Source organism: Physeter macrocephalus, chromosome 10 (genome assembly GCF_002837175.3).
Source record: "Physeter macrocephalus isolate SW-GA chromosome 10, ASM283717v5, whole genome shotgun sequence".
Lineage (NCBI taxonomy): Eukaryota > Metazoa > Chordata > Mammalia > Artiodactyla > Physeteridae > Physeter > Physeter macrocephalus.
In genome coordinates, this window is record NC_041223.1 from 53,950,472 (window position 1) to 53,974,136 (window position 23,665).

Sequence of the window (23,665 nt, forward strand, 5' to 3'; positions counted from 1 at the left end):
GTGACAAATATTCAGTGGTGGGATTGTGGATTTGAGATACCAGCAAAAAAAGCAGGCAGGCCTGAGTAGAATGGTCATCAGAACAAATTTTGCATGAACGATGAAAAATAGTTGTATTAGGTCAAAAGAGAGGTTTGAGTGACACCCAGAAGTATAGGCAGGGCAGCACTCCCACTTCTGGGAACCCACAGGCTGTGGTGTATAAAAATTCATAGCATTTAACATGCTGAGTTCCATTAGACTGTAAAACGAGTATGGTTTCCCTTTCACCAGAATATTTTTTTCCAAGGATGCCTACTAGATATTTCAGATCCTTTAGCCTCATGGCCTCTTCTTTCAGTGGAGAGGTATCATTAACAAAAGAAAGGGTCATGTGATTTTTTTTCCAGTGTGGAGTAAACAGATACCTTATCCTTTTCAGCGTAAGCCTCTGTACCAACGTCATAGCACGAAGGACTCCATCAAAATTAAAATCTGTTCATCTCGCTGCAGGGTAAGTGCGACTGGTATCGAAATCATACTGCAGCCTCAGGCCAAGAGGAATTAAACGTTCTTATTCTCTTTTAACGCATTTACAAAACATCCAAAAGGTCTGAAAGCTTACACAATAGATTTTGATAGGGAAGAAATCATCTCTTATGCATGCCCCTCTTTTAAGAAATTGGTTTATCTTCATGATACCTAAGAGCCTCTGCACAGCTAGGTATAGGACAGAATACAAAGGCAAGGTGCCCTGGGCATTTTATGCTTAAGTTTGGAAAAAAAAAAGTCACCACCACCACAAACCCCACCATCTCCACTGAGACACAACACACTATACTCCACTGAGATTTCAGCAAATATTATCTTAAGGTCACAATGTCTTTTTTTCATTCTTCAAGATTATAGTATCTTAAACATACTTTCTGTGTATATTACATCATAATTCTAATTAGAGTCATGACGACTAGAAAGTTCTTGAGAAATAATCTGATTCATTCTTTGCCTTTGGGGAGGATTAAAATCCTCCCAGACTTTTTTTAAAGTGAGTGTGAATCAGCTTACACTGTTGTTATAATGCCTTTGGTCTGGAATAATACACGGATGTCTACCAAAACACCAGGAGATAGGTTAAAAGAAATAAATCTTATGGTAATATTAGTAGGTAACAAATGGTCAACAGTTGTAGCCAGTAAAAGTCACAGTCTCCTATTAAGTGCCCCTAAGAGAGAGATGTATTTCTATCCCCCTTGCGCAGTATGTGGGATGTGTGGCCCTACTCCCTCTTGTCCACAAGATGGCATCGCTCTCCCACATTCTGAGACATTTAAACCAGTTTAACAAGTGATTATTGTAGCTACCATACTTGATATACTGAGAGTTCACAAACATACAGAACAGTATCCTTATTCCAAAGGCACTGGACTAATTTATATTGCATTTTAGGAAGTGACCTTGGAGCTTTAAAGCGAAGCCCTAAGGAGGAGGCTCCTGGAGTCCCACAGTCCATTTCAGAGTCAAAGACTAGAAAGCCAGGAATCCTTACTCCTGGTCAAGGTAGCAAGTGGGGGAAAATGCCATATCCTTGGAGCTTCCGAATGTAAGCACTCTGAAGCCAAGGTACCGTCCTTTTCTTTTCCTTTCACTTTGATACCACCAGTGTGTGGCACAGAGCCTGTCACATAGTGGGTACCCAATAAATACACGTTGAAAGAATAAAAGGAATGCTCTAAGAGACTAGCTCATAAAGATTACAATGACCTTAACCCTGGACATAGGAAGCTGATCACATCTGTAAGAAACATAAGTCCGTATTTTCCCCCAAATCCAGGTTTCCAATTCAGTCTAGTCACATTTCTTTGGCTTCTCTGGAGGTTTTGAAACTCTATGAGGAGCTCCAGTTTAACAAGTTGTTCAAAATAAGAATAAAGATAGTGACTCTTAACAGTTTGAACCTCAGGTGGATCATCTATAAAATGGGTATCTTACTTGTGTACATACTGACAGATCTGTCGTGCCAGCCTACAGTGCATTTGTCTCCTTCTTGTACTTTATACAATGTAGGACTTTGGGCCCCATCCAGCCTGGAGTCAGATATTGCTTAGTGGTGCTCCCTAAATGTAGTGCCCTGCCTTTGCCTCATTAATTAAACTTAGTTTGCCTCTGAGCACCTTTCTGTTCCTCAGATTCTTAGGTGGCTTGGCCACTCTCCCACACCTGCAGATCAGAAGTGACAGCCACTTTTCTCCAGGGGCAGTCACCAAAGCCCCTGATGGAAATGTTCAGGCATTATTATTCTCCATCTTCCACAAAAGTTATTTTAAAACCAGGTTGCAGCTGTTTCTTTACCACTATATCTTAATTTTTAATGACAGCTTTGGCCAGGAACCCTGACTCAGGTAAAATTGAGCCAACTTTCTAGCCATGATTTAAAGTGGTGTGTGGTATGGTATGGTTCCACTAAAATTGATGAACATAACCACACTGGTTTCCTGATAGGGGATAGAAAGTCTCCATTAATAATTTAAAGCAAAATCACCCCATATGATATGAATAAAACACACTATCATCATTTGCTTGTCTATAGCAACAAAGGTTCACTGAATTCCCATGTCTACTTGAGGTCAGTTTTTTTTGCTTTATGTTGTTTTAAAATTATCATCAGTAGTTTTCGTAGATAGGCGGCATGGGCATTACCTGGGAACTTGTTAGACATGCAGATTCTTGGGCCCTACCCCAGACCTACTGAATCAGAACCTCTGAGGGTGGAACCCAGCAATCCGTGTTTTTTAACGAGCCCTCCAGGGGATTCTCATGCATGCAGATAAAGTTTGGAAACCCCTGGCCTAAATTTATTTGTTCTTCCCCAAGCACCATCAATCGGTTTGCTCTGGATTAACTTCACTGAACAAATGTTAAGTTGAAATCTTTTTGGCTATGTTGTTTGTTTTAATTCCTTTTCAGTCTTCGATCTTTACAATGAAAGTTTACATGCGTGTACATGAGAATCATCAACTGTACAGACTGAGGTCATAGCCTTTTAACTTGTTAATTTTAGTCTAACATTGTTATAATAAATGGTTTAAAGCTGGCCCATGTCCGGATTCCACCTCAGCACTTAATGGGTGTGAGACTGTGGCCAAACTGATGTAACTCCTCTGAGCCTCAGTTTGGGGGCTGTAAAGTGGGGGAAGGAGGGATAACACAGGCCTCTTGGGGCTGCTGTGAAGATCACGTGAGATAACGTATGTACAGGGCATAGCACTGAGACTGGCACATAGCAAGGGATCACTTACTATGAATAATAGCACACGCATTCATTTTCAAAAGTAAAGAAGAGCTTTTTATAGTTAACTAAAGAAAGACACAACAAAGAAAATAAAGGAAGTGATCCTTACCTTTGATATCTAAAACTAAATTTGGCTTCAGCTTGCTATAGATCCTGCCGTCAGACTTCATGCTCCAGAACTGACTGTCGATGTTCTGTTCGAGCGCCAGGCCCAGTTTAGAGCCAGAGGTTACTAGGCTCCCCACGATGGTCAGGCAGCAGTCTTCTGCTATCTGCTCAGTGGAAAAAAACAAGGTATCTTAGACATGGGTGGATATACATTCACGTACCATTGTAAGCAATTTCCTGTGTAAGCTGATTTTTAAAGTTAATAAGTTCCTAGCTTCATTTATACCCCACATGAGGAATGTCAGCTTTTAGCCATGGTACTGGGATCAAACAAATATTTATGCCCTTTATTTCAGATGACATAAGTGATAGAAAGTTCTCAATTCTTGTCCATTGTTAAGAGATTTATGCCCTTTGTGAGGCCCTCTGTCTTTTAAGTAAGGGACGCCTTAGAACACTAAAAATGCCCGTCATGATATTTCCCCCCAGAAATCACCATGATCTGAGGCTGGGTCTGTAGCTAATCTCCCTGACGTATCCACTCCACTCAGCCTGACCCTTCCGGAATATGACTGCATCTCTAATTTTGAAGGCTGCTGTAGCACTGAAGTTGCTAAAAGGGCATTTTATCATTTTAAAACTTGGAATTCCATTTACTACTTTGTCTTGTCTTCCTTCATGAGAAATGTCTAAAATTTTCTAAAAAGGTATGCTATCCAAGTATAAAAAGAGAAAACACAAATGCAGTAGAGTGTGTTCTAATGCAAAGATCTTATGGGTCCTTCTATGAAGTGAATCTACCCTTAATATAATATAAATAAGGTATGGTAGTCATGTTCATATGGCATTCACACATATTGCTATAGAAAACGCTTATGAAAAGTGTACTGTTCTACAATATATTGAGATAAAAGGATTGTGATAATCTAGGACACTTTCCTTTTTCTCACTGACCTACCAAATTCAAAGCTGTTAAAATAATATCACTGTAATGTTCATTAGAAATAATTGCTGAAAGATGCCATTTTCTTGAATTAAGATAATTCAAAGGCAGAAGTTTGCTTTTTCTATGCCTCTATATTAGTTACTTCTGTTTCTCATGCTATTTCTTCTATGCATGTCTAAATAGTACTTCTCTTTACTGAAAGGATGATTCTCCCTCAAGAACAGACCCAATTAACAAGTTGTACTTCCTTTCAGCAGGCCCGTAATGCCTTCTGCTGACTCACGAGCAAACAGGCAAGCCCATAAAATCAAGGAGTTGAAAAGAAAGTGTGAGCATCTCTCATAAAATCTTACAAGCACTCAGCTTTTAAATGTGCATTGTGGTGGGAGTGACAGGAGGGAGATGGGCAATTTTCCATTTTACAACGTGTGACAATTAGGAAATGGATTGTGTTGTACACAGGGTGGTATCTCTTCACCCTTCAACCTAGTCTGTGGGGTCCTCCAAAATGGAAACAAACCAACAGTGATCTGTGTTGATAATGATGGGGCTTATAAGTTTATTTCTATAACAAGTAGGTTAAGGAAAAAGGGGAGGGTAACACAGACACTTGCTTTTCCTATTACTGTATAAAAATCGAGTATAGATATAAAGATTCTATCTTGGATCAGTGCTAGATTTACCTCCCTTTTAGGTTCCTAGACAGGTTCTATCAGAACTAAGAAATAGTTTCATGAAAAACCTTCTAACTTATTTCTGAAAATGCTCCAGGAATCATGAAGTAGCATCTACTTGAAGAAAGATGCTATTATAGACCCTTGTCTAATCCAAAAAGCTCACCCTGCATTTGATGCATCCTTCTTGATAAATCCAAATCTGATCATCAGCACCGGCATCCTCCATGACCTGTATTCTGAGAAGCTTCAGATCCTCTAAGTTCCCATTGGTTGACATGAATAACCCTGTTGCTTTGTTTCGAAGTCTGAAATAAATTCGCTTCTAGAAGACAAAACCCCAGCAACAGTCATATACAAGCTGTACTTTAGAGGCACTGAACAAGCATCAGTAGCAGGGGCAGAATCCCAAATGAGTCTGGATGAGGGAAAACTGCTATATCTGAGAGTTTCAGAGGCTTTAGGATTTTCTCAATGAGGAGAGGTTGACAGAATTTCAAAGTGCCTGGGGCTGGGAGCCTGCCTATGGACAACCCAGGGCTTGAGACATACCAGGTTTTGATGTCAGATGTAATAACATTTCTGAAAGCAGTCACAACCTTTTGGCACCAGAAACACAGCCGAAATTCAGAAATTCTCGGGGGTGGGGTGGGGGAGAGGCCAATTTCACACTTAAAATTGAAACTAAAAAGTTAATTACATTTACAAAAAAGATTTCAGAGAAGTCTATTCAAAGCATGTAGAAGAAGAAAATACCTGAACAAAAGGTCGTAGAGAACCTATTTGGCGACAGCCACTGAATTCATACCAATTAGGTACTTCTGCTGGTGACAATAGGAACTGTCGACCCCTGTAATTGCCATATTCATAAGTAACCCATCTGCAAAACAAAAGGAGATAACCACAGTTAAGTAGCAATATCCATTTCACAGTGGGCACCAATTATATTTTCAGAACACTTTGATTTTTAGACTGAGCTTTTTATTTATTTATTTTTAATTTATTTTTGGCTGCGTTGGGTCTTCATTGCTGTACTTGGGCTTTCTCTAGTTGTGGTGAGCGGGGGCTACTCTTCATTGCAGTGCACAGGCTTCTCATTGTGGTGGCTTCTCTTGTTGCAGCGTGCGGGCCCTAGAGCGTGCAGGCTTCAGTAGTTGCAGCATGCGGGCTCAGTAGTTGTGGCATGCGGGCTTCAGTAGTTGTGGCTCATGGGCTCTAGAGCACAGGCTCAGTAGTTGTGGCACACGGGCTTAGTTGCTCCGTGGCACGTGGGATCTTCCTGGACCAGGGATCGAACCCGTGTCCCCTGCATTGGCAGGCGGATTCTTAACCACTGTGCCACCAGGGAAGTCTCTAAACCAAGCTTTTTATACTTTAAATATATGTTGGAGGATAAAAAAAGGAAACTACCTTATTATCAAAAACAGCTACAGCACCCATGTCTTGACAAATAGCAAATTCATGGTACATGAGTATTTATGCCCAAAAGTTCCACTCTTGAAGAGAAATAGGTAAGTGTTTTCTTCAATAAGGCAATGAACTAGAGATAGTCTTTAAGCAGGACAGCCCAGTACTTCCTGTGAACTTTACATAAAACATCTTCAATTGTAATAATGGACCTTTATTTAAATGGTTGATACTTGTAAAGTTCTTACACAGGGTAAGTGCTATATAAGGGTTAGATAAAAATAAATAATAAAGTTTTGTTTAAAATGAGAGTAATCTTCCTCAATCTAGAAAACTACTAAAGATACTCAGGTCTCTTCCACACAGAGATGCTGGTACCCACACCTGAAGTCTGGGTTCCAGTACAGACCAGCATGCAAGCAACACAGCAATCTCTCTCTCTGGTTGATGTATTACATCAAGGAAGAAGGTTCTCTGTTTTTAATCCTGGAACTCTAAAATGTTATCATCATAGTCATTTTACCATAAAAACAAAATATTAGTTTAAACCTGTTGGAAAAAAAAGTCATGCATAAAATTGTATCACCCTAATAATCCGAATTTGTTTTTTAAATAGCTATAGTCCTCTCCAACATTTGATGCCTTCAAACTATACCTATTGTTTTTGTGAGTGAAAGAAAAATACTTTTGTAAAAACACATTATATTGATAGTCCTTATTCATTTTTACATCTTAATTTCAAAATTATTCAAAGTTGAGAAAAATCTTGCCATGTTGACATTAAATCATTTTGCCTATAACATCTGCTAGTCACTCCTAGCTGAAGGAAAATCCAAACCCTTACTCCAAAATCAAAAGACTTGGTCTTTCAAAAGGATAAGCAAAATCAGTTCTCTTTCCTACTTGCTAAGGAAGTGCTCAATAAATTTATTGCAAAGCGTTCGCCTAGGAACTTTGAGAGTCTTTATCTTAAGTAAACTAAAAATCTGGATGAAGAGATGATGTCCCACACATGGCTTTTCCCAACAGAAAAAGTATACTGTGAGGGAACATAAATATTAATAACCCTTAGAGAAAAAAAGGGGTTATATGTCAATTTGGTTAAGGTAACGTAGAAGAGAAATATGATCAAACTTAATTTTTAAAATCTATTTTATTGAATAAACAAGTAGGTAACTCACTTACATGCCACCAATCACCTGAACAGAGCGTATGTGCGTGTTGAATCCTAGGGATTGGAGATTAACTATTTCTGTACTAAATTCAATCTTTTTTCCTTTGAAGTCTTCTCTTTCAAAAAGAATAATTGTTGGTTCAGAAAATTCCTGTTTAGGAACAAAAATAATGTTGTTACTCATCCTTGATAGTAATTCGAACTTAACGTGAAAATCATCTTGTTACAAGGACAAAGCAGAAGATCTGGCCGGATTTGGCCTGCTCATAAACTCCCTTTTCCAGAAAGTCTGGGTGGTTATATACTCCAAAGCTAAAGCAAGGAAGGATGGAGAGCAGAAAGTTTTTTCCTTACATAGAAAGGCAGGTAAATGTATTATAAAACGGGGAAAATATCCCAGGCATAAAGGAACAGGTATATATGGCTGGAATATCAATTCTAATGGAATTTATTTTCAACTTTTCTGTTTTCTATTGAGATAAGAAGGGGCTGGAAAGTCAAGGACATAAATGGCGAGGGTCGGGGGCTGTGGTGATCTTTGGGGGTCTAGTGGTAATCTACCTAATAAAGGAACCTTCCCCTTGTATGCATTTTCACATGTCTTTTTGTTGTTGTTTTTAACTGTCAATAAGACAATGATTCTGTGTATTCCCAAACTTTCCTGTAGGAATAATTGTTAGGAGAGAAAAAATAGGATGGAAACCCCAAGTTCAAGTCCACTGATTTTCAGAAAAATGAAAAGTTGGCAGCTTATGCTTGTTTTTCAGCTTACAGACCCTTATGACCCTAGATTAAGCTCTAATGATAATAATCCTAAAATCATAAATGATACATGAAAAATTCCCTAACTTGCTTAAAGTTTTGTGGCAACGGTGTGACACCTTACTGCTTCATTTATGTGGATGTGCTCTGATGTGTAGAAAGATCTTGACCAGTAAACAGAGCAGATCAGTATGTAGAGATGTTCTATATGGGCTAGAAATTAGGTTATATAAACCATACAAGAAGGAAATGACAGAAACTGTAGTAGTATTACTACTTTGCACTTTCACTGCACTTTTCTCTGAGATGGCATGCCAAAACATTCCAAGCACTCTAATCTAGCGACAACAACCAAACGATTTTGAAGTACTAAGTCACAATTAAAATATACATTCTTAATATGGGTAAAATATTCATTTCATCATGATCAAAACTTAAAAGAACATCATCTCTAAATGTCAAAAGTGATGTGAGCATATATGCTAAGTTCTGCTTGAAGGAAGGCATTTGAAAGCTTTAAATCTAAAGTGGGTTGTTTTTTTTTTTTTTTTTTTTTTAAATACTTGTAGGATGCTTTTAGAATTTCCAAGCAGGTTAAATATCAAATTTTTAGATATTTTATTATTTGTAAGTTAATGAATTTTACCACATCATTTTATGTTTCACTGCTACTATTTTCACATCTCAAGGAAGGTCAACATTTTCATTATTTGAACAGGCAGGAGGGGATGAGAAAAAGCCAACTCACATATGTTCCTTCTACCTTTAACGCTAAAATCACCAACTACATATGTTTAAAGCTTTTTATGATATATCAGCTACCAAAAACTAACAAATACTTCCCAAACTGTCAGATACACCCAGACTTTAACATCTGAACATTATCTTGCAGTATTGTTCTACTGAATATTGCTCTGTCTGCATTAAAATTAAAGATTTCTGGTCATAAAGGAGCACTATAATCTGGATTGGCACATACATGAGAAACTGAGAAAAGTCATTTCATTGCGAATCTCTAAAACAACAGAGGAACAGATTTAAAAACTATAAGGAATTTCTGCAAATCAATAACAACAATGATGGGAAACTAAAGAGCTGGGCAAAGGATATAAATAGGCAATTCACTGAACAGAAAACCCAAATGACTAGTATATGAGATCTCACCAACAGTGAAATGCAAACTAACACAACTTCTACCCCATTCTTTCAAACTGACAAAAGTTAGAATGTCAGAGACTACCCCATTCTTTCAAACTGACAAAAGTTAGAACGTCAGAGAATACTCAGTAATGGCCATGATGCTGCAAACTGGAATCCACATGCACTGCCAGCAACAGTGTAAAGTGGTGGAATTCGTCAGTACTTACTGAAGGTTGCATATTCATGCATGTGAGATCCAGTAAATCCACTCTTTTTTTGTTTGTTTTTGGCTGCATTGGGTCTTCGTTGCTGCCCACAGGCTTTCTAGTTGCGGCGAGCAGGGGCCACTCTTCATGTGGTGCATGGGTTTCTCATCACGGTGTCTTCTCTTGTTGCAGAGCACAGGCTCTAGGTGCGCAGGCTTCAGTAGTTGTGGCTCGTGGGCTCTAGAGCGCAGGCTTAGCAGTTGTGGCGCACGGGCTTAGTTGCTCCGCGGCATGTGGGATCTTCCCGGACCAGGGCTCGAACCCGTGTCCCTGCACTGGCAGGCAGATTCTTACCCCCTGCGCCACCAGGGAAGTCCCAATCCACTTTTTAATATATATCCCCCAAAGATCCCAGGGTAATCCATTATGCTGTATGTACATCTAGTTAATGATTACATATTGTATACCCATATTACATCATGTGCGCCCATTAGAATCAATAACTAGATGTACATACAGCATAATGGATGGCTCTCAAAAAATTTAATGTAAGGAGTTTTTATAACATGATGAGAACTACAACATAATACTGTATATAAATTAAAAGCCTGTGTACATATTTTAAAAAACATATTTTATAGGAATATCCAAGCTGTACTCCAAACACATTAGAATGGGTACCTCTAAAGGTAGAGGTATAGAAATAGGGCTCAGGGGGACTTCCCTGGTGGTCCAGTGGTAAAGAATCTGCCTTACAATGCAGGGGACACGGGTTCAATCCCTGCTCGGGGAACTAAGATCCCACATGCCGCGGGGCAGCTAAGCCAGCGCCCTGCAACTACTGAGCTTGGGTGCCGCAAACTACAGAGCCCACGCGCCCGGAGCCTGCACACCACAACAAAAGATCCCGCGTGCCTCAACAAAGATCCTGCAACTAAGACACGATGCAGCCATACTTAATTAATTAATTAATTAATTAATAATAAATAAATAAATCTTAAAAAAAAGAAACAGGGCTCAGGTGTGAAACGGAAAAAAACAAGACGGAAGGGCCTTGAACTAGCCCACGACTGTGCACTGTGCACCATGACTGACCCAACACTGCCCCTGAAGTCTGAGAAAACAGCAAACGGTTTACATTTTAAAGATCTGGAAAGAGACCAGGGTAGAAAGTTGTCCATAAAACTATTTTTTCTGCCTCCAACTTTGTCCTGAGTAAGCCTACCTGCTGGTTCCCTTGCTCTGTCAGCTGTGTGACCATACATCTCTGTAACGCTACCTTCACCCCGAGATACTTACGACATCTATAAAACGAACAGACTTGAAAGTTGCTTCAGGCAGGCATCCCATTGCAGACAGCGAAGGATAGTGGCCTTCCTCCAACACGTACTGATTACCCGAGAAATTTTCTCCATCATATGCAACCCAGCTAGAGAGGAAAAACCACACACACATGTATAAAATGTAATTTGAGTCTTCCTAGTCAAGAAGTCTGATTTTTAGAGGTAGCTGCCATACAATAAACACAATGCTTATGGCTAATAGTTTTCTCTCTGCAAAAATGTCTGGATATATTTACTGCATTTCATCTTGTGGCAAGTTAATATTCATAATAAGTCATTTGGGAAATACAACTTTTTTCTCCATGAAATGATTAATGCTTTCACCTCTCCACCTACCAGCATTCCTTGCACCTCTCATGGTGCCACCATTCTCCCAGCCAAGGTGGTTCTGTCAAGCCCTCGAGTCTTCGAGTCTTTTCTGAATACTCCTTCAACCTTCATAGCTAGTCAGTCACCTGGGTCTACTGTTTCCTCCCCAGATTTCTCCCTCACCCCTTTATCCTCATTTCCAACACCTCTGCACTGGGCCAGGAGTCAAGATACCACAGTGACTTAGACAAGTCACTTAGTCTCTCTAGCACTCAGCATTATTGACAAAATGGTGATTTATCATGCTTCCCTAGAGGAGTTGGGGGTCTTTTTGTTTTTGTTTAGCCCAACACATACTTATTGAGGAATAATTGTGTGTCAGGTATTTTTCCATTGCTGGGGATATAACAAGACAAAGTCCCTGGTATCTTGAAGTTTATATACCCTAGTGAGCTGAGACGGACAATAAATGAATAACAAAAAAGTACATGTCTGGTAGTAATAAATGAAGCAGCATATGGGACAAAGAGAAACTAGGACAGAGGTGCAGGTATGTGCTAATAAACAGTGAAGCTTTATATAAATCTATGCATTTAAATGCAAGGCCGGTGCTCTTTCCACTTTGCGTTGCCAAATGGCATGATGGTGCTGTTTAGACCATGAAGAACTATATGATTAAGGGCATTACTACTACTACTGCTACTACTACTTATTATTATTATTCAACTTAATTCATCACCTTTTGCACAGATTGCTCCAAGGGCTTCCTGATCTGTTTCCCTGACTTTGAGCTCCTTGCCTTGCACATCTTGTGTTTTCCTTTGGCATCCATCTAAATTCATATGCTCAGAAGAGTCATCACCTGAGCCCACCCTCCCTGTCCAAACTCACTTCCCCTCCCCCCAGTACAAAGACCTCCCAGCTAGAGAGGGTGGTGTGCCTATCATCAGCATCTCCACTCCAGCCATGCACTTGCCTATCATGCAGAATGCCTACCCTACTCCTACCCACCTGTAAAAAAAAAAAAAAAAATCTATCTTGGGAGGTGCCTTAGAGATGATCTAAAGTCCCTTTACAGATGATGGGAGAGGCCTAGAGAGCAGAGAACCTGGTCTGAGTCCCGTTGCACAACGAGGTGGTGATCTTCAACTTCTCCCACCCACACTGATGTCCGTGTCCTCTGAGGCCCAGCACTCAGTGCTCTGAAGTCCACTTCAGTACTCACGTGGTCTCGTACTATGTGGTGGTCTCATACGGTACCAAGCTCCTACAAGTGTATTTACTTGCTGATATGTGAATCCTGTTTCCCCCCACTGGCTGGGCTCCGCCAGTCCACTGTTTTGCTTACCTGCCTCCTAAAACTCTGCAAGACTTGGCAGAAAATGACTCATCAATTTGACTTGTTGTTTCTTCAAAACACTGACTGCGACCTTGAAACTGTGGTTCCGAAAACAAGTGAATCTTTGAAAAAGTAAACGGAAATACATAAAATTCTTTTCCTAAACACATTAACTCAGCCACTGAAATGATAACCAAACATGACCTGCTAACTTTTGTTACCGTAAACTGGTATGAATTTTATAAATCCTTTAATATTTTACTTCTACATTAATGATCAATTAGAAATACTTTGGCTGCACCATTCGTGATTGTTTAATTTCATTCAGAGACATCTAAGGATAGTCCAACAACAGAGGCAGCTTTCTACAGAACACCCTCTTGTAACAAGCTGTGAGGCATTTTAAAGCTTAATGTGGCCAAAAGTAATTGCTCACAGTTCTAACATTTACAAGAAACTATATTTTGGAAACATGTAGTGCAGCTTTTCTCCCTCTCAATGGAAGCTACCTGCTGACTTATTAGACTCTTTTGTATGCCAATAAAGGAGGCTACAGTGGTGTTTGTGCCTCTGTAATTATGGCTCTCTGAACACTTCCATTAAAAAGTCTTTAACAAATTTAACACTTCAGTTGATACAGAGTCAGCATTCAAAAGGCTTAAGTGAGACACCATATAAAAGACACTATATAAAAAGCCTAATGCAGACACAGCAAATACTAAAATTCATTTTACTGTTTTCCACAATAACTATACGCTATTGTTTGAAATACGAATCCTAGTGTATTAATGTAAAACTCTGATCCACTGTAATGATATAAAAATTTAACTTTACATAAGAACATTTTATAAGAAATATTTAGATATGGGTCAGTGCTATCAATTAAGCCTTACTGTAAACTTAAATCTAATTTTAAAATATAGTTATGCTTTCAGGCACAAAAATGGGTAAAGCTAACAATATGTTCCCAAATGTATGATGTTTTACACATAAATTCAGCTTTTTAACGGAAGGTTTCTAATTATGAAAGATATAATGTTAAGTTACCTGATTTTGTCTCCCTGGGCTGGTGAAAGAATCCTAAGAATTTTTAAGGGGAAGAGAAAAGGAAATGAGTAGGGCAGACATCTTGAAAATTTTTTCTGTAGATCATTAACAATTACCATTAAAAATAATCTCAGGATAGCTTCTATAGTTAAGTATTACACGAACCAGAAGCACACATTAAGGGAATCCAAAATTCAGTTAACTATTCTCAGAGAAAAATGTAACTCCTTACCAAACATATGGGTTGAACAGAAGAGATCTTACAATTTTTGCCTCCCCAGTCCTCAAAGCTGGTATAAAAGCCTTTATCCAGTATATACTGTTCTCCTGTGAAGTCAGGATTTTCATAGGCTACCCATCTAAAGAAACAAAAAACACTGACTTGTTATAGTTCATAGTTTACATTTACAATAAAACTATCACACCCATTTGGAAAATATACATTGTGTAGCAACTTTCATTTGTTTTACTAATAAGTAATCTGAATAATTTTTCTGGTTCTCCATTAATCTTTTAGGAGCAGATAGATTTGTCTGTAGGACGAATCAAAGTGGCAAGTGAAAGAGTATCTTTACATGAACCTTTTGGTGTTCTCGCTTATCAAATCTTATTCCCTGAGAAAACTCCAATAAGCCCATTTCTCTATATTTCTTTCTAATTCTATTCTAAGGAAACAATTTGGACTTTCAAGAAGTAGCTATAAAAGTTCTTTTAATAAGCAAGTAAGAATTCTTTTTGTTATCAACATTAAAGTATTTTTCCAGAAAGATACTACAGGAAGCTATGTCTCTATTACACAACAAAACACACTGGAAAAAAAAAGCTGACATAAAAAAATGCTTTAAAAAAAAGATCATAGAACAGCTAAATAATGAAAATTTTGTTTTAATCGGGATTTCCAACATGACACCAACTGTGTAATAAGCAAAACTGAACAAACTCTTGAGAATACTAAGAATGAATCTCTTTTAGAATGTTTTCATATTTGTTATCTTTTAAATGATCCACACTCAGAGAGGAAAATCAACACAACCAACTTACTGATGCTCTTTTTTTTTTTTTTTGCGGTACGCGGGCTTCTCACTGTTGTGGCCTCTCCCGTTGCAGAGCACAGGCTCCGGACGCGCAGGCTCAGGGGCCATGGCTCACGGGCCCAGCCGCTCCGCGGCATGTGGGATCCTCCCGGACCGGGGCACGAACCCGTGTCCCCTGCATCGGCAGGTAGACTCTCAACCACTGCGCCACCAGGGAAGCCCCCTGATGCTATTTCTTATACAAAGATAAAATCTTTGAAGGGTAAAGAGTTTTTCAATTGTTATATTCAGGAGATACTCAGTGTTTCCTCCTCAGTTAATTCATTGCCCTATATTGATCCTCTCACAGCTTAAAGGAATAATACCTTTATGCCCATATATATGCTCAGAACTTTCCAAAATGCATTCACATCTATTATCACATTTAATCTTTTAGGGATGTAACACAGAATAACAAACCTGACTCCGTATTAGATCTAGTCCTTTAGCTCTAACCTTTGTGCTCTGTTGCCTGTGCTTAGTCATGCGGGCTCTGCAGCTCTGTAAAGGAATGCTGCCTATTGCCTGAAATATACATGATGGGCCATTCTCAAGGCTCGGACCTGTAAAGCTTTAGTGTAAGACTTTTCCATTCACATAGCGATACATCAAGTTGCAGAACAGAAAACAACAACTGTCTTGTGGAGGTTTCTAGGAACACCGTGACCAGACCTAGGTGGACAGCTGCCAGAACAAAGGATTCCAGCACCAAGAAGTTGGCAACAACTTACCACAGCCCCTCGCCTTTTAGTAGAAAAGAAGCCTGAATTCTGAGTAAAGAAGCCTGAATTCTAAGTCGGGGAGGATGGTTCTTTGGGCCACTAGCCCACCATCTTCTCCGTCTGCTGGCTTTCTAAATAAAGTCACTCTTCCTTGCCCTAACACCTTGTCTCTCGATTTACTAGCCTGTTGCACGGCAAGCAGTACGAGCTTGGACTCAGTAACAGGGAGGTACTGGTTTTCACATTTTACTGAAAAGAAAACCTAAAGACACAGAAAAAGTAATTCGTTTATTCATTCAACAAACTGATTGGCCATTTACCATGTGCTGGGAACTAGACTGGCACTAGGAATGCAAGATGAAAAAAAAGACAAAATCCTTGCCCTCGAAAGTTCAGAGATGGGTAAGAAGCATCCCATGGTATTATTTGTTGGTGTTTGTTCTGAATGGGAAGTGACCTGTCAGTTAGTGGCCAGGGATGAATGAACCCTTGACCGAGTCTCCTGAGGCTCACCGGCTGCCACTTACCCTTGTAGTTTTTTCATTTATCATTCCATTAAGCCATACCTAAAACAGCCCATATACTTCACCATTAGAACAGATTACAGTTTTACTATCTGAAGGGCTTGACTTAAAAACTCAAGTGCAGTTATTACCTGGAAATGAGCAGCCATCAAGAAGAACACTGTAAAAATCTCAAGTGATAATTAGCTATGACAGCTAACATCTGTGGACTCATTTCTGGCCAGCTGAATGGAGAAACTGCCGCTTTCCCACTTCAGAACCTCATCAACAACTTTAAAGTCCTATTCTTCAACATTGGGAAGTGAGGAATTAGGAGGCCTGGTTCTAGGTGTGGTCATGACATTAACTTTCAGATAACTTTAAAGAGGTCATTTAACCTTTGTGAAAGTCCAGATTTTCATTTTTAAGTAAGGGCATTGACCAAGATCCCAGTGTTGACAGGGTGGGAGGCTGTACAGCTCACAGGTGCCTCTGTGTGTGGCCTCTGTTCACACAGCCTTTGGCTTATCACGAATCATGAAGAGAAATGACAACAAAGCGGGAGCCCAGAACACTGCTATGTGGGGAGGAATTTCTGCCAGAGCAAGTAAATCGACTTTACAAAAGCCAAGACCTAAAAAAAAAATAAAATTAAAGAGGATAAGACATATCACAAAAAAGGATTCCTGGCAAGGCTCTGGGTCTATAGCAAGTTAGAGGAAAAGAGGGGGTAAAGTCCTTTTTGCTTGATTGTTTGCCTTTAAGCTTTGGAGGGAAAACAGCCAGTGAGGAGGGAAAGACTGAATACGCAGGAGAGAAGGTGACAACTGAGCAGACCCTGGATGACACTTCAGCCAGTGCTTTTTTTTTTTTTTTTTAAAACAAGTGTGAGTACTGTATTTCCCTATAAAACTAAAATAAATTACCTGTAAGAAAATACCCAACACCCAAGTATGCCTACCTAACCCACTGAAGTTGAAAAAGGAAAACCATTTATTAAAATGTCACTTGAATTGACAATAGTGTTGTTTTCCTTCCAAGATGCAGCCCCAAATCCAAAATTCATTTCTGAGATTCTCTGGTATATCTATGATCTAGAGTCTACTTACAACTTATACCTGAAACACTTAAGAAAAAAACTCCTTCCTGACCTTGTTTAAGCATATTCTGTACATGTGAATCAACACTTCTCTGTCTCTAAGATTGCCAAGTATACGTACAAATAGGTCTTAGCCTGCTGGGGTCACTGCTCAGAATTTAAGGGCAGCATGGCAAACCTGCCCTTCTGTGGAGGGAAAAGGAAAAAACTCAAAACCAACACCTTTTAAAAAAAATCTGGACTCTAGAAATATTTCATTTTGCTCTGAGTTCTTAAAAAATTAGCCCAGTTTCCACTATTTGAACAAGAGGACAGCACAGAACTAGAAAATGATTAGGAGGGATGTGTAAAGGCATCTCTTTTGATGTTTCAACCAGAAACAAAATGCAGTTCCTAAAACCCCATTTGCTGGATTTGTGAGGATGCTCCCTGAAGGCTGTTCTCCGTTTCAGAGCTAATGAGTTTACCACCCAGGGAATTTATTACGCATGTGACAGTGGCACATCTCAACCTTCCTATCCTGCAGGGCTGAACTCCAATGCTACCTCCTCCAAAGTCTTCCCTGTGTCCAAACTGGAAATTAATCTCTCTCTGCCGTGGATCCCCAAAGCACTTAATCTTTGCATATTTTGTAGCAATAATTAGGTTTCATATAAATACTGTAACTTCTTTGAGGATATAATACAATGCTTTGCACATAACAGACCTCAATAAATATTTATCAAGCGGATCGACTGAATGAAATATGAGGAAGCAGCTGGCCCTGGTAAGCACAGAAGCGCTTCTACAACCACAGAATTTAAGGAAGGTGTGTGTGTGTGTGTGTGTGTGTGTGTGTGTGTGTGTGTGTGTGTGTGTGTGTGTGTGTGTGTGTGTGGTGTGTGCGCGCGCACATGCATGCCTCCTTTCAACTTCGTGTGTGTGTGTGTGTGTGTGTGTGTGTGTGTGTGTGTGTGTGTGGTGTGTGCGCGCGCACATGCATGCCTCCTTTCAACTTCCTCCCAACAACAAAACTCAACGGCTACAACCAAAAAAAAAAAACAAACCCACAAACCTCTAAGCCAGGAAATGTAACTAGAAATAACTAAAAATAGAAACATATAAAAGCAACATTTTATAAAGGAAAGGGATTTTAAGTAAATAAGGGCTGGTTAAAAAAGAGAGACTGGCTCCAGGCACAATAATTCTACAGGTGCTAACAGCATAATCTACATAAATGCCCTAAGGGAATTCCACCCAGCATCCTTTTGCTTCCTCTGCTAGGGTACATGACTGGGCTCTGACTAATGAAACCAACACACCTGGTGAGTATGAAAATGTGCAACTGTTTCCCCACATTGAGTTGGTCATTGTATCTTCCCTCTAAATAGTTCATTTTAAAGACAATCAAAAATACTATAGAGCCACAGCAGTATTTCAGATAACTTCTGAATGCCGTATCATACCTTCTGTCTATGGCAGATTCTAATATGTTAGGGTTCCCGAACAGGACACAGGAGAAGGCATTTCCTGCTAAGAATGGAAGCCCCAGAAGTAACTTAAGTCATTCTGTCAAGATGGTGTAACCAACACAAGAATTTAGTGAACGTGACTAACACTAAAAGCATATTACATTGTAGACACATCTCAAAAATCCAGGGCTATTGTGGGAAGCCCCTTGAAATAGAGTTGAGGTTAGAATGACACACAGTCTATATTACTCATAGCATAAAAGCCTAACACCAAACATTTTTAACAGAATCAGTGTCAAATGATTTCATATGACCATTTAAGAATACTCTCACTTATAACAAATTATAACTGACATCAGCCTGGACCATAAAAATAATTGTATAACTCACTTTAACAGACATCTGCTTTTGCCAATCCAGTATCTGTACCCACTCTTTCTTATGTTCCTGGGGAACTCCTCAGCCCTATTATACACTAGTACTCCCCATGGGACTGACCCTATATCTCAGCTGCAGGGCTGGGCATGGAACACAGGCACAGCCATCTCCTTGGCTACAGTAATTGGTTCAGACAGGTGCACATGCCTTAAGCATACAGAATCAAAGTCAAACCTGGAACTCCTGTGGCAAAGAGAAGCTTTCCACTAGAAGCAGTGAGATTTGAGAACAAAAGCAAGATGCTCCTGCCACAGGTCCCAGATAGAAAGCAGAATAGGAAAGAACAAATCTGACTCCATACTGGATCCTTCTTTAACTTTAACCTTATTGCTTTTGCTACAAATTAATCCCTAAAGGGATGTTGCCATAGTTTAAAGTAAACAAAATAGCCCAACTCTGGGAACCCTGCCTCCCATGCCCAAGTGTTAAGCTAAAATACTTTTGTTTGAGTTCACAGGAAACATCCCCACCTGGTCCACCAAATTAGCACATCCCCTGGGGAGGCTGGTCAGAACCAAGAAGTATTTGCAACAACTTACCACCTTTTTTACTTTACCTCCTCACCTCCCCCTGTTTGTTCTAATAAAAGAAACTAGCATCCCAACCCCAGCAAGATGGCTCTTTTGGACACCAGTCTGCCATCTTCTCAGTCTCCTGGCTTTTCAAATAAAGTTGCTATTCCTTGTCCCCAAACCTCATCTCTCGATTTACTGGCCTGTTGTGTGGCAAGAAGTAGGAGCTTCACCTCAGTAACAAAAAGCACCTGCTAAAGTGGGGCCAGCACAACAAAAGCGCAGTCAAGAGACAGAGAGAGACCAAGTCCTAATGACAATGTCTGAATCCCTGTGTTAGCCGTGACTCAAGCAAAATCTTTCCCAGGACTTTTCACTTACGCACGTCAATATATTGCATTTTTATCATTTATGCCAGTTTAGACTGACCTGCAGTCACTTGCATCCCAAAGAGTCTTGACTAATCATCTTTCAATAAAAACTTACTTTAGCATTAGTAAAACATTCAACTGCTAATTCCAGGTACACTGAAGCAATTATTTTTATATTAAAATAACATAAAGCCCAGAAATGAACCCACCTACATGGGCAGTTAATCTACGACAGAGGAGGCAAGAATAGACAAAGGGGAAGACAGATTCTTCAGTAAATCATTTCGGGAAAACTCAACAGCTACATGCAAAAGAATCAAATTGGACTACTTTCTCACACCACATAAAAAAACAAACCCAAAATGCATTAAAGACTTAACACGTTAAGACCTGAAACCATAAAACTCCTAGAAGAAAACACAGGCAGTAGGCTCTTTGACTTCAGTCTTAGCAATATTTTTTTGGCTGTGTCTCCTCAGGCAAGGGAAATAAGAAAAAAAATAAACAAAAGGGACCACATCAAACTACAAAGCTATTGCACAACAATGAAAACTATCAACCAAAGGAAAAGGCTGCCTACTGAATGGGAAAAGATATTTGCAAACAATGTATCCGGTAAGGGGTTAATATTCCACATATACAAAGGACTCACACAACCCAACATCAAAAAAGCAAGCAACCCAATTACAAAATGGGCAGAGGACCTAAAGAGACATTTTTCCAAAAAAGACTACATATGGCCAAGAGGCACATGAAAAGATGCTCAATATAACTAATCATCAGGAAAATGCAAATCAAAACCACAATGAGATAGTGCCTCACACCTGTCAGAATGGCTATTATCAAAAAGGCAACAAACAACAATTGTTGGTGAGGATGTAGAGAAAAGGTAATCCTTGTGAACTGGGTGGGAATGTAAATGGTGCAGACACTGTGGAAAACAGTATGGAGGTTCCTCAAAACGTTAAAAATAGAACTACTATACAATCCAGCAATTTCACTTCTGGGTATTTTTCCAAAAGAAAAAACCACCAAAAAACAAAAATACTAATTCAAAAGGATATGTGCACCTCTATGTTCACTGCAGCATTATTCACAATAGCCAAGATATGGAAGCAACCTATTTATCTACATGGATAGATAGATGTGGTGTGTGTCTATATAAATATATATATATATATATAAATATATATATATGAATTATATTAGCCATGAAAAAGAATGAAATTTTGCCATTTGTGACAACATGGGTGGACCTAGAGAGTATTATGCTAAGTGAAATAAGTCAGACAAACACCATATGATTTCATTTATATGTGGAATCTAAAAAACAAAACAAATGAACAAACGTAACAAAACAGGAAACAGTCACAGATACAGAGAACAGGTGGTTTCCAGAGTGGAGGGGTGTGGGAGGCTTAGTAAAACAGGTGAGGGAAATTAACAGGTACAAACTTCCAGTTACAAAATAAATGAGTCACGGGAGTGAAATGTACAGCATGAGGAATATTATCAATAATTATGTTATATCTTTGTATGGTGACAGAAGGTAACTAGACTTACCATGGTGATCATTTTGAAATGCATAGAAATATTGAATCACTATGCTGTACACCACAAACCAACATGCTGTTGAAAGTCCAATTATACTTAAAAACCAAACAAACTCATAGAAAAAGAGATCAAATTTGTGATTACTAGTGGTGGGGAGTCAGGGGGGAGGGGGAGTTGGATGAAGATGGTCAAAAAGTACAAACTCCCAGTTATAAGAAAAATACTGGGGATATAATCTAGAATATGATTAATATAATTAACTCTGCTGTACTTTATACATGAAAGTGAGAAAATATAATGGAGCAGGTGTAGGACCATAGGAAAATCAAATGGGACTTTGTCCCAACCTCAGGTTTCTAATGTTAGATCACTATTATTATTTGCTTCCCATCATAAGAAATTCATGAGTTCTTTCCATGAAGAATGACAAGGGAAGTGGATCTGTAGGTTTCTATCATGAAACTCAAAAGCCTGCTCCAATGTTATATTACATATTAAAAAAATACTACATGAGAAAGATTTTAAAAAGCAGCTATTAAAATATAGTGGCAGTAAGTATTAAATGGCTGACTTAATGTTTAGTTTTTGAGATGTGTACTTATTGAGGGCTACTCTGAGTCAGAGACTACATTACTTTAACACAAACCAAAATGAAACCCATATTTAAAATCCCAATTGGGTTATTGCACTTACACTCCACTCAGTACATTAACAGACTGTGTCTTCACTCCATATCCAGTCTCCTTTAAATTAGCAACAATTCCTAATACATCAATACTGGAACCTTTGGATCCAAAGTTTTTTTCATTGTACATTATCATGTGAGCATTTGAAAAATCCTATTGAGAAAAAAAAAGTCAAAATTCAAAGGCTAGCCATTTATTATCCCAAAACACCCAAGTATTAGCCATTAGCTTTTAACTTACACCTAATATAGGTCGTAAAGACTGAAGTTCTCCACTGTAGCCTCCCCAGTCATTCCAGTCCTTATATTCTCCTTCTTCAAGCAAATACTGATGACCAGTAAAGCCAGGCTTCTCATAAGCAACCCAACTACAACAAAAAGAACATGAAGGAATAGAAATTTTCAGTAGTGTTAAAGTATCAGTTTCATTGACAAATATAAATAGCTATAAAGCTAGACATGGACTCATGCATTATGACTACTGGAGTGCTTCCCTAGCATATAAGACACTAACAGAATGGCCCCAAGAAATCAACCTAAGAAGCATACACCAACGTTCCATAAAGGAGTATGGTGGGGTCAGTGTGCGTGCGTACATGTGTCTGAACGTGTATGTTTAAGAACTGACTCAAAAGAACTTCAGCAAATAAAACAATGAACTTTCTTCCAATAGTAATTAAAATATTGTATATTTTGGGCTATTTACAAGCCATTTTCAGTGTACAATTCTAAAGGAAATATGTTAAGATCTATAAAGTGCAAAATATGATCCTAAAAAATAGAAAGCAAACTAACAGTTCAACAGTTTGGAGCATAATATTAATAAACAAGACTGTAGATTTGATCAATCTGGATGGGCCAATTTATCAGCCTTGCTCAGCTGACTGACCCCAAACCGGCCCATCAGACTGCTGTGTCAGATCCAGGTCACAACTAGCTTAAGAAAACATGTTTGAAGTTCACTCTACCATACAATCTGGAATGCTATCTTTGGGAGAGAGAGAACATGTTTTTTACTTTATTAAAGGGAATAAAAAGAAATCCTTACAGGTCACTCCTGTCTACTTACATGCCTCTTAGAACTTTCATAGATCCCACTGATGTAAGGGGCAAATGTTCATCTCCAGTTGTTTCACCTCCTTCCATGATAAAATTACACACCTCTTTTTCTAGTTCCATACATTTTCCTTCAAAGAAAGGCTTTTCATAAATAACTACCTATAACATAAATGAGATATGCTAGTAATTTGTTGAAAGTTAAATATCTCAATAGCCAAACATTAAATTAGCCAAACATTAAACATTTAACACAAATTAAAATTTTCTAATCATATTTTTTACATTAACTAAATAACAGTATCTTGTAATTTTTTAATAAATTTATTCATTTAGTTTTGGCTGCATTAGGTCTTCTTTGGCTGTGCACAGGCTTTCTTTAGTTGCAGCAAGCGGGGGCTACTCTTTGTTGTGGTGTGCAGGCTTCTCATTGCGGTGGCATCTCTTGTTGTGGAGCATGGGCTCTAGGCACACGGGC

General features: G+C 38.9%; 1 protein-coding gene across 1 annotated transcript in view; it reads right to left on the reverse strand.

Annotated features, from left to right (window-relative positions):
- The window catches only part of CRYBG1 (crystallin beta-gamma domain containing 1), a 62,838-nt gene that overhangs the window by 2,180 nt on the left and 36,993 nt on the right, over nt 1-23,665 (reverse strand). The window contains exons 9-19 of the mRNA XM_007118742.4: nt 23,201-23,349; nt 22,373-22,499; nt 22,140-22,285; nt 13,956-14,082; nt 13,724-13,756; nt 12,686-12,798; nt 10,985-11,114; nt 7,589-7,728; nt 5,753-5,876; nt 5,163-5,321; nt 3,378-3,540 (exon numbers count right to left, since the gene is read on the reverse strand). Coding sequence (XP_007118804.2) covers nt 3,378-3,540; nt 5,163-5,321; nt 5,753-5,876; nt 7,589-7,728; nt 10,985-11,114; nt 12,686-12,798; nt 13,724-13,756; nt 13,956-14,082; nt 22,140-22,285; nt 22,373-22,499; nt 23,201-23,349 — 1,411 coding nt within the window. The remainder of the gene's footprint in view (nt 1-3,377; nt 3,541-5,162; nt 5,322-5,752; nt 5,877-7,588; nt 7,729-10,984; nt 11,115-12,685; nt 12,799-13,723; nt 13,757-13,955; nt 14,083-22,139; nt 22,286-22,372; nt 22,500-23,200; nt 23,350-23,665) is intronic.